This window comes from Cyanistes caeruleus, chromosome 6 (assembly GCF_971803275.1).
Source record: "Cyanistes caeruleus chromosome 6, bCyaCae1.hap1.1, whole genome shotgun sequence".
Classification (NCBI taxonomy): domain Eukaryota; kingdom Metazoa; phylum Chordata; class Aves; order Passeriformes; family Paridae; genus Cyanistes; species Cyanistes caeruleus.
The window spans coordinates 37,416,706-37,434,271 of NC_141706.1; the positions used below are offsets into that span (position 1 = coordinate 37,416,706).

The 17,566-nt window shown below is 34.8% G+C and overlaps 1 protein-coding gene across 1 annotated transcript in view; it reads left to right on the forward strand.

The window, feature by feature from the left end:
- The window catches only part of AVEN (apoptosis and caspase activation inhibitor), an 87,974-nt gene that overhangs the window by 68,629 nt on the left and 1,779 nt on the right, over positions 1 to 17,566 (forward strand). The window contains exons 3-4 of the mRNA XM_023927932.2: positions 13,083 to 13,153; positions 16,641 to 16,736. Coding sequence (XP_023783700.2) covers positions 13,083 to 13,153; positions 16,641 to 16,736 — 167 coding nt within the window. The remainder of the gene's footprint in view (positions 1 to 13,082; positions 13,154 to 16,640; positions 16,737 to 17,566) is intronic.

Below are 17,566 nucleotides of genomic sequence, written 5' to 3' on the forward strand. Positions count from 1 at the left end.
GGTTCAACCAATAGCGAGGGCACGTCTGGCTTTACACCAGTCTGGTGATTTCTATCTTATTTTTATTATCATGCTTAGAAAAATCTCACAGTGAAATGCAGACATGATAAACACAAAGATTGCTCATAAATTCAGTAGGTGGCATTTTCCAAAGTTTCCTAGTGTGCATTTTGACAGTCATAGAAAGAGAGCTTGTTTCCAAGATGATCAATTGCCAGTTTTGTATTTTTTTGAACTTAATCCATTCAAGTGATGATGATATTTTTCAAAAGTATATTTTAAATGAGAGTAATTTTCAGCCTGTATTGTCTTTATTTTTATAGAACCAGAGAGATGCATGGCTTTTCAGTAGTTAAGGGTGTTTTTTGGTATGTTTACTTTTCATTACCATTTTTTTTTTTTAGCTGCAGTACTGATAAATTACTAAGTGTGGATGTTGCACTACTATACAGTGTAATAAAAAATATTTATAAAAGCACAACAATCTATTGATAACTAAGTACAATATTATGATAACCCATTGTACTATACTTCCTCCTCACATTACTGCAGAATATTCCCCCACCATGACCTTTGAGGGCATAGGAAGAGTTAAGTTTTAGTTTCAAATGTGTCTAGAAATATATGACCTTTCCAAATTCTGTTTTTTCTCTTACCCTTCCAATGGTTGCTAATTCTTAGTTCTGAGTCATCCATCAAAACCAGCCTTGCAGTATGTCTAGTTTCTTTAGTGACTCATCATGGATTCAATGTAAGGTAAGGAAACTGCAGCCAGCAGGTTAGAGCAGCTCACCTCTCAAAACCAAAAATGAATAAAATGCAACTGAGCTTTGACAATTCAAGTATTTAACTGGATTTTCAGAGAAGCCTCAATATCCCCATATGTAATAGAAAATTTAATTAATTGCAGTAGTTAAATTGACCTGAATGGATGTTTGTTTTTTCACTTGCAGATCTTTAGTTGATTTTTTTTCCCAGTGTGGTGTGGAATCCAGTGGGACACTATCACAGTCTCATGTTGCTTTCATCACCTTTTTCAGGATCCCAGTGAGGTAGTCCATCGAACCTATGGCTGAAAATCATGACTGTGGAGTTCTCAGAGTAAAGTAATTAGGAATGGATAAAACTGTGTTTAGCTGAATTGAAACTCAGCCTTGAAATTTCATTTTTGTTTTCTTAAACTTAAGTCTCACTTTTTATATGTATAGTTTGATTGATATATTATTCTAGTCTTCCTATTGTCTCTTTTTGTTAATGAATTTAACTTCTGCTATATTCTGAATATTTTCTAGTCAGTGTGACAAAGCCCTGAGAGGGCTCAGATACCTTGCTGCAGTTTCCTGTTGTATTCTCAAACTGAAAAATCTGTAGAAGTTTGTATAGCAAATACTCATTTCACTGTCACTTCTGCATCTTTGAAAATACTCCTAAATTGTATTGTGGAAGTAAAATAGATATCGGGGATCTGGTTCTCCTATAAATATCTTCATGGTATTACTGGACATTCATATCTCTGAATAATTTGAATCCTGTCCCTTGAAAATTGAAAGGTATTCAGTGGGAATGCAATACTCCAGAAGACTTTGTCGTTTGAAGTTTATTTGAAGATATGGTGATCATTATCTTAATTCACTTCTGAAATAATTAAAAGCCTAGCTTTGCTGTTGAAACTCAGTTTTGAAAAATTTAGAGCCATTAGAAGAACACCTGTATTTTGTATTTGCACTTAGCAAAGGCAAGATGTGTGATGTGAAAAAGCCAAGCAAAAATTAGTTCCTCCATTTGAGAGCTGTGGATTGTTGTAAAGCAGAGATGTTTTGAAGTTGCGCTCCATTGGCTGATTTTTTAAAATCTGAGTGGTTAATTAACTAGACTGATGTTCGTTCAAACCTTTTTTCTTTTCTTCTGCAGCTGCCAAAATCTTTAACTGATTTTGAAATGACAACTGAAGTATCAGACTTCAGCAGGAACATGTGGTAGTAGGACTGGCAACAAATACTGGTGTTAGATCTTAGCACTTGTATGATCTTAGATGTTAAGATGCTAAGGTGCTTTAGGAAGAACTGTTTAAGCCTGTAAACAGGCTGTATTTGACAAATATGAGAACTGGCACTGTAGTACCTTATGTAGTTTTCTTGGTTACAAAGGAGAGAGGTTTTTTCTTTCCATCCTGTCCCAGTATAGTCCTTCACAGCTGAGAAGATTGTTCCCATTTTTGGGCTGGCCTTCAGAAGTACTAGCTGAAGCCTGTGGAAAAACTTCCTCCCGACTATAAAGGGAGTTGAAGGCATATGTGTTAGACTATAAGTAGAGGCCTAAGTGGACCTTGTTGTCATCCTAAAAATTTGATTGATTCTTTTCTAGGGTCCAAAGCTTAAAAGCAAAATCAACAAAGGTATTTTACAAATGTTAATTTTAAAAGTGCTGACCAAAAGCAGAAGTGGTATTATAATCCTGAATGTATGCTTAGAGAAAAGGTCTTTTTTTTTTTCATCTGTGGGAGAACACACTGACAGGAGCAGTATCTTGTTGGATGCTTTTTGTTATTCTATGAACAGTATTATTTTTCCTTTTTGCATCTATTTCATTAAGATTTGTAGCTGCTGAATATCTTTTACCTATTCTAAGAACTTTTCATTGCCTTCTAATCCTTGCTCTCTGATTGCTTACTGAGAAAAATTAATGCGCCCAATAAGGCAACGGTGACTGTAAGCATTTGAAAAAGGAGGAGGAAAAGGGAAAGAGAAAAAGAAAACAATAAAAAACTGAAGCCTTTTGAAACTCCTGAAAACAAAAGAAAAATGTAACCTTTTGTTTTGAAATACATATTCAGAATGAAATCAAACACTGAGAATAATACGTGATAAATGTCATGCATATTTCTGTGCACATTGAAATAGCAATGCAATTTGAAAAGGCAGAGCAGAGAATAAAGAATACTTTCTGAATGATTCACAGATCAATTCCTGCTAAAGTAAAAAATCCATTGATTAGCGCCTGCTCATTATGTTTCAAGTAGACTAGAGGGACTTAAAATACCACAGTCATGATCAGAAATCTGGAAGAATAGATTTAAACAAGGTTAAAAGATAAACGCCGTAAACTGGGCTAGAACAGAACAGAGTGGTGGATGAATGAATAGGCGGGGGAGGTCTTAGCATGACATTAAAATAAATCATGATGTAATGTCCTTGGGGGCCAAAGTTGTGCGAGCTGTTTTCTTTAACTCTGTAGAGCTAGATCATAGAAAAAACACTACAAATGAAAACAACAGAAAGCAAGTATGTCTAGTGAATAGCTGGGATACAGATGATTTTTCGATTTAGTCAACATTACCAGATTTGTCACAGTGTTCAAGATCTTAAAACTTGAATTTTGATATTGCTATGATGCTATTTAATAATATGTCAATAGTGTAATGGACAATAGCATCTTCAAATTAATATTTCAAAATCAACATTAAAATGCACATTTAAATTTTCTGCTCTTTGAATAGAGAAGATCATTAAATAAAAATCAATACTTTTGCATTTTTGAGACCGGCGAAGCACTGTGTGTCAGTGGTAAATACATAGCCCAGATGGTATTTGTCATCCAGAAAACTGTAATTCTCCATTCTGCACCAACAATTCTTGTTTCTTAATTTGTGGGAGAGCTGAAGGTCTTGTCACTTCCATACAAGGAGAGCTTGCATAAGAAGACTTCAGGATTTGTTGCTAAGGGGCATTGTAAGCTATAGAATGTAGAATGTTCAAGACAAAGGCACAAGAGCAGAGGTTAGCATGAGGAGTACTGGTGTTTTCAGTTGAGCTAATCAAATCTTTATTTACTTAAGATAAATTTGTTAGAAAATTCCTCAAGGTACCTAATACAAAAGATGAGAGAAGCTTGTATGTGGCTACAATTTCCTTTTAACATGGCACAAAGAATTGTAGATAGTAAGTAATTATTTTTCTTCTTTTCCACTTTGCAGAAGAACTCTTAATTTCTTTTAAAACTTTGCATTGACCGTTGCTCTGTAGCAATGGGAAAACTCCACTGTAGGTAATCAAAGCTTTTTAAAAAGCACGCTTTTGTAGATTTGGACCAACAATGTAGTGGCTTTCTAAGCCTCTGATAAGGCAAATGCAGTATGCTGTTTGCTTGTATTTTTCACAAGTAAATATTTACTAATCTGCTGTTAATTTTAATTTGATGTTCAGAATTCTGTGGTAAATCAATTCACTACTATCTTTGGAGGGGTATGAGTAACTTGCACACACAAAGAAATGCTTTCCAGGCTCTTGCATGCTTATAGAATTGGAGCTTTACAAGATTTACTATTTGCTAATTGTAATCCTTGTAATTTTATTAACATTTCAGAAGAAAATCCTTCTGTCTTGTTTTCTGACGTTGCTTTTCTTGTTTCATTAAAACAAAATCTTCAAGCTCATGTTACTACTATGATTTCTCATATATTGCAGAACACCTCATAAATGCAAGAAAGCCAAGCCTCATATTCCCTGTATCAAACTGCTTGAATATTTTTAGGCCTGCACATTTGTGTATAATTTATGAATACTTTTGAAAGATAGTCCCATAGACATAGCATAATGTACCACCTACATGAATAGTGAATTATGCTTTAGGGAAGGATAGTACTAATTTGGATGTGATGATATTAAAAATAGTCAGAACAGCATCGTAAAGAATATTTATTAATCATATAATTATATTCTTTGTTGTAAATGTTCTGTCAAAGAATAAGGAATCAAACTGTAGCACTAAGAAAAAGCTAGATTTTTTTTTCTGCTTTGAAATTCTAATAATGTGAGAGTTGTCAAATAACATGTGTACTTACCATTCAAAATTAAGACTGGTTTTAAATGCTTAAAATGGAAGTTTGAATGTTCAAGTGTCAAATCTATTATAAACGTCTATAATTTGTCTGCTATAAAATTGGAGATAAGAGGGATAAAGAGAAGTTTTCCAGTGTTAGTGTGGCACATAAGGATTGCAGATCTGAGATTTTTTTTTTCTCTAATAGTGTCAATTAGTAGTTATTATTGTAATAAAAAACTATCAAGCTGGTTAAAACAAAGTATTTATTAAGTTTGTTCATTTGTTTCCTCAAAGATTACCATCATGGGAGTTTGGGCATTCTTTTCCTAAAAATAGATTTTTTGTGAATGGAGGTACAGTGTGGAATAAAGTGGACTTATTTTATATATTCCTGTATTTTCTGGACAAGTAGGCTGTGCAATGAATTCTGAAGCTTTCAGAACACAAATGTTCTGGCATCCTGCTTACAGAAAACAGTAGTAATCCTAGCATAAATTTATGCAATGCAATTAATCTTGGCTACCTAAAAGCAGTTTGTATCTAACTGCGTGGCAGTTAGATAGGAAGTTCTATTAGTTCTATTAGTGCAAGAATAAATGGTCCAATGGTCCAATGATGTTCTCACTTCTGGATACCATACAGCATGTTTTTGTGCACTGTACACACAGGAGGTATAATGAACAATATCCTAATAAAGAAAAATTGTGAGGAACTTTTCTTAAATAGGACAAGGTAAAGAACCTAGGCCAGTGAAGTAACATTCTGCAACTCAGCAAAAGCTATTAACATGCAGTTTCTGTTATTCTTTCTTGCAGCTAGCATGGCATGAGGTATCTAAAGAACAGTAGTAGTTTTATTGTGTTTGTGAAACACATATTTTACTTTGGATTTGGAAACACTGTAGAAATCGATCTTTGTGTGTACTTTAGAAAAAATTAAAACCTCCCTAATGAACAGCAGAAGTTTATGTTGTCTGTTATGGGATACATATTTTTAGCTACTCAAAATATCAAACCTTAGCAGGGTAGGATGATGAATTATTTGCAAGCTGTACAGCCTAAAGCATCAATGAAGGGTGCTGTTTCAGCTTTAACCTCACTTCAGTATAAAACTAAACTGTTTATCCAAGCTGTCATTTTGCTTTAAAGTGGTTGTGTGAGCTTAGAGGTACTGTCTGCCCCAAGGTCTCAAGGCAATAATTTTGCTTACTAGACTGCATAGGAGTGCATTCCTCTCCTCTCTTCCTCATCCTGCAGTGGCCGTTCTCTGTGGTGCCACACAGTGGTTCCTGTAAATAGGCAGGGCAAACCAGGGATCTTTTGGGATGACTCTCTTTCATTCTGATTGAATGTTGTTCCTCTTGGATTCTTTTTCTTTCATGATGTCTCTCCTCACAAGCCAGAATATAAGAGCACCTTGAGCCAGCAAATGCAAATAGATTCCTCTTTTGAGTTCTGCAGTTTGACATTATGCAAATCTTTCTTTGTAGGTGGGAACTTTGCCATTTCTTCTTTTCTTCCACTGTTGAATTTCAGCTTTGCCTCCTGATATGGACATGGGCTGGGCTGACATTAGTTGCTTATATGGTGTTGGAGAAAACAGTCTTCACAAAGGGCCAGATCGTTAGTTCCCTTAAATTGTCAGTCTATGAAGATCAGAAATTTCTGTTAAGCTACATTTTACTCTGCTGGATCCAGGTTTATCAAAATATGTGAGTTCTCTCCCTTTTACCCAAAGGAGTTTCTTTCCCTACCCATAAGAAGAATCACAAATTTAATTGATCTTGTGTGTTTATGCAGTAATTAAACTTCATTTTTATTAAGTTATGCAGCAATCTTTTCCTTTTTTTTTTTTTTTCCAGCCTACTTGAACGATACTGCTCAAAAAACAGTATGCTCTGTGGATTTATATACTTTGTGTAATATTGCAAGCTGGCTGCAGTGACATTTAAAAATCACTAAGTATGTTATAAATTAGTGGCCTGAAAAAAATGACACTAGAAAATGTCATAAAGCATCAGGAAAAATGTAAATATTTAAGGTGACTAGCTTAAACTTAATGAAAATTTAAGCTTACCTATGGGGAAATCAGTAACTTTAACCTTAAATATAACTTTATTGTTTATTCAGTAAAAAAAGTGAATACTGGAGCAGATGGGATTGGTACTTACAAATAACCAGGCTACTGTAGTTGAGAGAAGTTTTGAATATGCTTTTTGTTCAATGCATTTTAGTTTAATATTTTGCATTTTTGCAGCATTCCAAAAGCTATAGTAATGAAGTAATGAATAAAAAATTACATATGAAAAATAGTGATAAATTTAAGAAAATGTGGAAAAAAATAGAAAACATTAATATGCATTGACTTGAAAGTACTCTTAGCTACAGTCTAAAAATAAGTTTGTGGATTGCCTACTTTTCCTCCATATTTTTCCTGCAGAAAGCACATTTACAGGAGGGTAGACCTCTAAATGTAAAAATCCCTAGCTATTTGCTTTAATTTAGGGTTGATTCTACTGAAGCAGACCCAAGGTCCATCTGGAGACACCTGAGCTAAAGTACCTGAATGTGCTGTAAGCTACTTTCTCACATACTTTCTTGACCTGTGATAGTTTATGTCTGAGGTACTTGCTGAACCAGATGTGCAATATTTGTGTTTAGAAATAGTTACCCTATATCCCTCCTTGCATGTTTTGCTGTCTGCACCATCTGGTGGCATGGAGTCCCACAACTCAGCTTCAAGTTATGAAGATTTGCCACATTTTATTTGAGTCTGTTACCTGCTGGATTAATTTGCTGCCTCCAGGTGAGAAGAGACAATGAGCAGTTAGTCCTCATCTGCCCCTTTTAGGCCCTTTCTCTTTTTAGATCTCTTTCGTGTTCCCTTGGTTCCCCTCCTTTCACTTCAGGCACTAAATTGCTTCTGATCCAAAATTTGTTCTGTGCCTTTTCTAATGTTGTTACATTTTTTGAGACTGTGCTTGGGACCAAGACTCTGCACAGTTTGAGGCAATACTTGATAGTGGTGTAGTGATGTTCTGTGTGTTGTTCTCTTCTGCCTTTTTAAGAATTCCACAGTTTGCTGCTTTGCACACTGTATAGCACTGATTTTGATTTGGAATGGTGTTGGTTAATTCTAAGCTTTCTTTGAGAACTGCTCTGTTTTGCATTTTCAGTTTTGAGCTTCATTTGCCATTTTAAAATCTACTTTCTTCATCTTATGGAGTTCTTATGTCATTCTTCACAGCCTACCTTCAACTGCACTAACACATGGTATCATCAGCAAATTTTATTACTTCATTTTCTCCTCTTTTCTGTTTTAATTGAGGGAAGAGATTAAACAGAACCCCAGAGAATTGCACGGTTGTTTCTTTTAATGTGAAAATTGAAAATTTACTCTTTTCTTCCTACTTGAAGGTAATTATTTATTCATACAAAGCCTCCTCTTTTTGCTGCTCTGAAGTCTTGGGCGGGAAAGGGAGTGGGATGTCAGTGAGAGCTCTTGGAAGTGCATGTAAATTATACTAGATCCTGCTTACGTGCATGATATTTTGCTTCTTTTAAGAAGTTGTCTTAGGTCACGCAGCAGAACTTCACTTGCCAATAATTTCTGATAGTTTCTACTTTGTCCATCAAACACATTGAGCATTGTCTTCCCCAGTTTCTCTTTCACTGTTCCCAATATCCCTGAGCTGTCATTTAGCTCTTTCAAGCTTTAAAAGCTTAAAGGCATTCCTGTTCCTTCTGTCTTATTTCTTAGTCACCTGGTATTCATAAAGAAGCAAGTGTAGTACTAGGTTTTTTTGTAAACCTCTTTCAGTATAATCTTATTTGTTTGCTTTTCCTGACTCTTGTTTTCCTCTGTTTTAGTTTTTAATAAGATGATTTGTTTTGAGGGGGATTTTTTTGTGTGTGGTTTTTGTTTGTTTTCTTTTTGAACCATTGTGTATTTTGGCATTTGTTGGCTTCACCCTGCTTCTCATTTAAGAAAAAAATTGGTATCTGTCTTTGATTTCCACAGGCTGCAGTTTCTTTATGTGTTAAATTAGTTCTGTTCTTCCTGAACAGACACTCTTTGTTCCAGAACCAGCACTGGAATCCAAAGATCCTTCCTTCTCACTCCTTTCTCTGTTACACATTTTAAATTTTGAAAACATCATTTAGCCTTGGTCAAATAATCCTCCTCTTTGGTCAGATGTTTTTATTTTTATATGTGACTGATAGTGCTGTATAGTTGTGCCAGGGAAATAATTTAGAATATTGTTCTTTTTGAATCTGATTACAAATATCCTTTATAGTTTGCAGGGCAAGCTACAAATATCCTTGCTACCAGTATCCTATGGAGACTAGCTGAAAGATTTGGGGGATTTCAGCGTGAGGAAGAGAAGACTCTGGGGAAACCTTATAGAACTTTTCAGTACTCAAAGGGGGCTAAAAGAGAGATTATGATCAAAAAGTGGGTTTAGAGTATTATATTTGCACTTGCAGCACTTCTTTACAGTCATGGCAATGTTAAAAGGATCATGTTAATTCCTTGCTATTCTCATCCTCCAGTTTCATCTCTGAGACTACAGAGTATTTTTCCTCTGCCTTTAGTAACGTTTTACGTGACTGAGAGTGTTAACAAAATCATTCCACTGATAGAATTTTTCCTGGTGAAAACTGTTTTCTTCCATTTTTTTCTATTTTTAGATGTTAAATTTCACAAATGAGAAAATACAGATTACAGGTAGAATGTGTTTTGATTCTGCTATTCAATGAATACTTATAGGAAAAGATAATTGGGATAATGAAAAAAAGGAAAGATACCTTTTATTTTAATAAGTTGATTTAGCTTTATTATATATTTGAGTGGTAGGAAAGCATGGTGGTTTAGTTCTGCCATTTTCATAATAATTTAACATTTTAAACAATAAACAATATTGTTTAATATTGGCTTACCATAAGTGTTACCAAAGACTATGTGTAAGCTTTACTTGAATGCATTGTTTTAAGCTACTTTGTATTTGAAAGCCAAATGATACTTGTAGGTAATATAAAAAATGTCCTCAAGAAGAAAAATCAGTTTTTATGTTGAAAGAAACTCAAGAGTTACTGCAAAGGGTTTGATTACTATTCATGGCATAAAAGGAGGTTATTTTCAAGGTAAAGGAACTTGTGAAAAGATAATTGGTTAGACTAACATTCTCATTGACCTAATTTGCATTAAATATGCTACTGTGAATTTTTGTTATGCTTTTCCATTTGAAAGGCATGCTTTGTTAACTTACTAAAAGAGCCTAATTAAACTACAGTTTAAGTCATACTCTTTAATTCAGCAATACAATATCAAACTGAGGATCTCTGATTACCAATGTTGTGAGTGTGGACAATCACAAACCAGTTCTTGATCCCAGTGGATTTTCCAAATGAAGTAGGTTGATTTAGCTAGCTTACCTGATCAATATCAGATACTGAAAGCATTTAACTAATCCTTTAGTTTAATTTTACTCTTTTATAAGCATAGAGAAACCTATTTCCTCCTTGATGCAGTGTGAGCAACAACTAGAGCAGTCTTGCGGTACCAAGAAAGTACCTATGCCTTTGTTCTAGTAGTAAGATAACTTTGAGCATCATTTTGGTTTTGGTAGGACTTATTTGCAAATGTAACTTAACAGACCCTTTAAAATATGAGCTGTTAAAACATTAATTTTCACATTTTCATACCCATTTTAAAATGAGGAAACTAATATTTTTATTTCTTTGGTTTTCAGAATTACTTATGTATTAGCAGTAATCTCTATATTTTGAAACAGGGGCACTTAGTTCCTCTTGTGCAATGAAGGGGGAGGTGCCTTTGTCAGTAGTAAGACAACTGTGAGTGCTTAAGTTAAGTGTTTGCATCTGCAGATAGATGCATAAAAATATAGGGTCTCATTTTTCCACACTGCTGAACATCCCTAGAAAAAGCATGGAACCTGGTGTTTGTATTGTATGAATTGCACATTTGTAAAATTTGCCACCTTATTAGATATCTAATTGCCAATTTCAGTGCTTATTTTTAATTATTGGCACTTGTACTGTTTGATAATGGCTGTTTTCTAAAGAGTAATCTCTGAAGACAGTGAATATAAACCAAAACATAGCTGATCAGGCAAAGTTGTATATCAGCACAGTAGTGCTGAGCCATGTTGGATAAAGCAATTGAAAACAGAGAAATGCATATTCAAGCTGGACATAATAATGTCCTTAAGTAACTATACAGATATTCAGCTGAGAAGGTCACTTTCTTGCTGTAGTGGTTCTGAAAATGACAATGATGGACATACCAGGTACTCATTGTTGCTATATTTGCATACCCAATGACTCCATGAAATGCAATGAACTAGAAATTCACTTTAGAGACTAAAAATTTTTAAAATTCATGGCCAATACATTTTAAATTCCACCTGAAGGATGATTAGATCTCTCGTTTCTCATTATTTGGCAAAGAAATATGCCAATTGCTATGCCATTTTGCTGCTTATTCATTTTGTTTGCAAAACAGAAGCCAGATGATGCTTGCGCTGTTGAGTAAAACTGCTGAAAGGTTTCACTCTCCTACATTTTGGCACAGGCAGACAATGTAAAAGAAGCCATTTTGGGGAAGCCAAATTATGTATTCAGATTTTGTCTGAAGGATTAAAGGCATGATTCAGGAATCATCAAAGGTATGAATGGCAATTAGGGTGTCGAGAGCGAAATGAAAGCTAGATGATAAATTGTTGGTAGAGCCATCAAAAACTTCCTCTTGGGCATTCATTCTCTTTTAGAGAGAGCTGTTGCTTCTCAACCAACTGCTGAAATAAATCACGGTGACTTGCAGGTGATCACATAGCGGGTCAGGTTGGAAGTGACCACAGTGGGTCATCTGGCCCAACCTTCCTGCTCAAGCAGGGCCACTCTAGAGCACATGGCAGAGGGTTGTGTCCACATGGTTCTTGAATATCTCCAGTGAGGGAAACTCCACAGCCTCTCTGAATGACCTGCTCCAGTGCTCACAGGAAAGAAGTTCTTCATGTTTTTGTGTAACTTCCTGTGCATCAGTTTCTGCCCATTGCCTCTTGTCCTATTGCTTGGCATCACCAAGGAGAGCCTCTTGACACCCTCCCTTCAGATACCGACAGACAGTGATGAGGTCCCCTTTCAGTCATCTCTTCTTGAGGCTGAACAAGCCCAGATCCCTCAGCCTTTTGTCAAAAGAGAGACTTTCCAGACCCTTGATCAACCTAGAAACACTCTAGTCCTCAGGATCAAATTTCATCTCCTTCATGTAACAATTATGCATGGCTTTTATTTTTTTATTTTTTTTTCCATACTAGAACTCCTGAAAAAGTTATTTATCCTCAAATTGCAGTCTAAGGAGAAACATCTTAGCCTTCTCTTCCTCTCATCATCTTGCAGCCCTAATCTTTCATGTTTTCTCTGTCAGACCTTACCAATTTTTTTTTTTTTTGTGTTACAGGATTTCTTGTATGTGTTTTTCAGTAAATAAACTTATAGGTCTGTATTTTGTAACACAGAATGATGCTGCAATAAAATTACTGCATTTCAAGCAAAATGATAATCCAGTATCCCTTATAGAATGAAAAAGTTTCTACTGGCTTGAAGGAATGTGGTAGGTTAAAAGATACTGCAATTATGTATTTAACTTAATTAGTCCTATTTAAGGGTTTCTTTTAATTCAGTCCTTTTTGCATATGAACTGGAATTTAGGGTTCAGTACCTTTTTTTTTATGATGTGCTGGAGGAGGAAGAGCAAGAATATAGCTAGCAGACAACAGAAAGTCTTTATTTGGCTTACACAAAGTGGTTTAAAAGAATATTTATAATTCATTTTTAGAAATATTTGCATGTTGGTAAGAAAAAATTCTATTTACAGAACTTCCAAAGCTGTTCATAAGAAATTCACTCTGTGAATATTGTGTGTATTCCTAATATGTTGTCCAAAATGGAATTTTGAATGAAAATCTTGCATGTTGGCATGGCACCTGACAACTCGTCATTCAGTTTTGTTTTTCATTGCCCCTTTTTAATGCTGTTTTGCAATAAGCAGTTAAAGTATTATAGAAGTTTGGCATAAATAAGTTTATTATTTTGAATACAAGCAGCATTAATATTAATTGAAAATTAATTGAAGAGGTGAGATTTATTTCTTGAATTTACTTCTTTAGGGTTTGGAACTTCAAAGAAAATTTTTTATTCTTTTTTAAAATAAATATATTTTTTATTTCTTTTCCTTAGGAGATTCCCTTACACAGTTTCGATTTGCTGACGAGAAGGAATGGGATAAAGAAAATCTATGCCATAAGCAGGTAACAGAATTATCATTCAAATGATTTTCTATAGATAATCATCTGGGACAGAATATTTAGGCAGTTGTGCCTTCAGCAACAAATTGTTAATAGAATAATAGCACTCTTTATTCTGTATATTTTTATCAACTTCTCTCTAATGCTGGGGGCTCTTGTCCTTGCGCCTTGTCCTTTTTTTTCTGCTAAAGACTAATCAAAGCCTCAGGCTCAGTTTTTAAGTAATGCTGGGAGGAAAGAACAAGAAAGCCCTCCAGTGAAGGAAAAATAAGAGACTGTCTCTTTGTTTCACTGACATAGGAATTCAGCCTTCCTTTTTCAACTGTATTCAAGAGAAAAGTGTTTAATAGAATTACTATAACAAAACCTGTAGGAGTATATTCATATATTGGGCTGGGAAGCATTCTACTTCCTTCAAATTAACAGTTCATATCCTCTGGTTGAAACTTCATGCTCTAAATAATTAGGGCACCAACTAGATTTTTTGTATATGAAGTCTTCATGCTTGAATAAAAAGGAGGGCAGCAATAGAAGTCTCCTGTTTTCTCTATCAGGATACCTTAAAGTGTCTCAATCTCTGGAGCTGTCTTTCTCATCCAAGTTGCCTACATTTTTGCAAAATATATGCTTTTTTCTTCCAGGCTTTTCTTAAAATTGCTGTGGAGCTCTGCTTGAGTGTTTCTTTTAACATCCAAATGTATTCAATTTTTAAATATTTGCTATTTATTTTCTAAAATATTACAATAATTATTCCCTGGGAAGTGGTATTTAAAGGTACTTTAGAGTTGCAAAGTCAAATTAAAGTGAGGAAATAAATCCAAATGCAGCATTTGTCTAAACCACCACCTGTCTCTTCAGTGGAACACAGGCTTTCTATTTTTTCTTATCAGTTCTTCCATTCCTAGTGTGCAGGGTGGTGTCAGTATCCCAAATATTAATTTCTTCATAATTTGCTCAGAGTATTTTCATTATAGCATTTATGTGATTAGAACACAATAATTAATTCCTAAATGGCTAAAGCCATTGTGTGCAGGCTGAAGCAGCTTGTCACCATTACCCTTCCTTTGATTTCTTATTTTAATCCAGAATCCTGTCCCAGATGGTTTTATAGCATTATCTAATTTTTCAAATTGTCTTTGATCTTTAGCCGATATCTACTTTTTGTTTCCCATCTTGGACCCATCTTTCTTTTCACTGAAAGCCAGATCCAAGTCTAATTTTCATCCTAGATACCATTTTCCAAAGTCCTGGCCTTTGCCACTTAACTCACCTGTTTCTAGTTCTTTGCCTGTCGACACATTATGTACAGGATTAGAGAATTTTAAATGAAAGTAAATTGGTTCTGAGGAAACAGAATAAAGCAGAAAATATATAAAATTAATTATAGAATTATTAGATGTTTCTCGTTCTCTGTCTTTTGTAGAAAACAGTAGCAAAGCATCAGTTTCAAATGTGGAATGGAAATGTCACAGTTTCAATATCAACAATAACTAAATTTCAGTTTATTAAGAATGTTGTCTTCCATTTTCACAAAAAGTTAATCTGCATTCGCTCCATTGCATTTTGATAAAATGCAATAAAAATGTTTCATATCATGGTCTGCAATTGAAAAAGCAAAGTTATTACTCATTTGGAATTTTCAGTAAAAAATGGCAATTCCAGCAACAAAGTATGCCTCTACTATTTTTTTGAGCAAATAATGCTGTGTGCCATGAATTGTTCATAATTTCTTAAATACTGCTTTGATCCCTTTGCTTTTTATTAGAATGCCACTTTTATAGAAGTTTGTACTTAGATATCAAATTTATTCTTCTATTATGTTATTTCTCAAAATTCCTCTTTTCTTTTATCCTCAATATTTTCTCCTCTTCCCTAATGCCACTTTTTTACCTTCATTTGCAATGTTCATTCACGTTAATATTTTTGCAAGTATACACATGTCTTCTAAAATGCACTTCAATATTTGTTATTCAACTATACTTTTTAGAATTTTTTCTGTTACCAGATTCATACAATTTCCTTGTTCTTTGGAACTGTGCAGAAGCTACATTTGAACATTATTATCTGTCAAAATAACTGAATTTTCTGAACATCTAGTTCATTGCTGGGCAACAAGAATTATTTGCTGGAGACTTTGTGAGGTTACTTGCACCACTGAATCATCTTTGATGGTGATCACTAATTCATTGTAAAATAATTAAAATGTGAAATTCTTAGTACAGAATAACAATTCTTACATCAGATTTTTTTTTAGTCCTTTTATTCTCATTACTGGATACTAGAACTTGAATTTGGATACAAGAAACTGTTAAATCAACTGCATTGTTTCCTTTTTTAATTTACTTTAGTTTTGTAAATACATTGTCAGAACACACTATGTCTGTGATGTTCATTCTTGTTTCATGTGCAGGTGCTAAAAGCCTGTTAAAAGCCTGTTAAAAGCCTGTTAAAAGGTGTTGACTGGCTTTTGGAAGCAGTATTAATTTCTTTGACAAATCTCTTATGATATGTCACAAAACTCTCCTAATTTATGAGTATTTATTCTAAATGTCTGTGCCAGTCTACATCATATTGAGAGGGACACATTTTTGTCCCTCCAAGTGAGATTTGGAAACAACTTCCCTACTTCCATGAAAATATAGACTGAGAGAATAGGCTGAACTTAAGCATTTAGTTGTCAGATTTTAAAATATGTGATGGATATCAGATTTATCTTTGCCAGTTTACCCATGGTAAACGTGCTCAGAATGTTCTGCTGTACTCTGAGCTTGAAATCTTCCTTTAAAGCTACTGAAATCTGGTCTGTCCTCTAGAAACCACAAATATTCCTGGTCCATTTTGTGTAATTTTGTTTTTAAAAAAGGGTCAAGAGAAAAGGCCACTTCAATACCTGTCACAGTAATAAGTTCTCATTTAGCAGCAGTAGCATACCTTTCTCCAGTGTCATTTTAGAAGTGTTTATAACTATATACTTTGTTGCTTTTGGAAGTATCAAAACATTTAAAAAGATGGGCAAGTATAAAAAGGCCTCTGTTGCATTAAATTTAGCTACACAGGAGCTACTCAGGATGATTGCTTAGGAAATAGTAGCAACTCACTAAAGAATCGCATTTCACTCTGCATGAAAGCTTCACAGTTCAAAAGATGTTTCAGCTGGAAAAGCTTCTTATGCCATTGTCAACTTCCTGAAATATTTTCTACTTTGGAATTTCAAGCTATTGTCTAAGGAGCATTCTGTTTATACCTTGTTTTTTAACATTAAGTGATTATTTGCATTCTAGGTTTTTATGTGTTGTTATTTAGCCAAGCTGCTTAATAATAGTGTATTTTAAACTATTAATTTGTGTATTTCATTAGATTTCTTGAATGTATGTGACAGGTGAATGTAATAGATTAAAATTATGATGGTTTTTATTGGTGGATGTTTTTGTGTTTGGTGGGTTGTTTTGTTTTTTTTCACAAGTGTACTATGTGTTGAATTGTGTTTCAGTTCTCTGCACTTTCTGTTGACTGCCAGTCTTTGGTCCAGGCCCTTCAGGAATTGCCTCTACATCTGAGGCTGAATGTAGCTGCTGACCTTGTGCAGGTAATGCTGTGAAATTTCACAAGAAAATGCAAATATTTTAGGAGAAATAATGTGTGCAAGAATGATTAGTCTTCAAACAGAAGTAGAATGTATTATATAAGTAAATGCATTCATTTAGACTGGTGTGTCAAGTGGCATGTAATGCAGGATACCCCACTATTGAAACATTTTGTGTACTTATTTGGCCTTAAACAAAATGTCTGGATGTACAGCATATTAGATTTGAAATCAGGTATCAGGTACCATTTCTCCAAGCAAGGAGAATTATGGCCCTTACTGAAGAATTAAGACTGACCCTAGGGAGAAGAACTTTGTGGGTGTTTGTGAATGAAAAGCTCAACATGACTCAGCAATGTGGGCCATGTTTCAAAGTAAACCTGACCATCAGGTTGAGGGAGGTGACCCTTGCTGTCTGCTCTGCCCTTGTGAGATGCCCTGGAGAGCTGCATCCAGCTCTGGAGTCCCCAGCATAAGAAATACATGGACCTATTGGAATGAGTGCAGAGAAAGGCCACAAAGTTGATCAGAGAGCTGCAGCACCTCTCCTTTGAAGACAAGCTGAGCTGGGACTCTTGTTGAGACAGGCTGGAGAACAGAAGGCACAGGGGGAGACCTTACAGCACCTTCCAGTACCTTAAGCAGGCCCACAGAGCAGAGCTGGAGAGGGGCCTTCACAAGGGCATGTATAGATAGGACAAAGGAAATAGCTTTAAACTGAAGGAGGGTTGGTTTAGATTTGATTTCAAGAAGTTCATGACTGTAGGAGTGGTGAGGCACTGAAACAGCTTTCCTAGAGAGAGTATGGACTCCCTATTGCTGGAAGTGTTCAG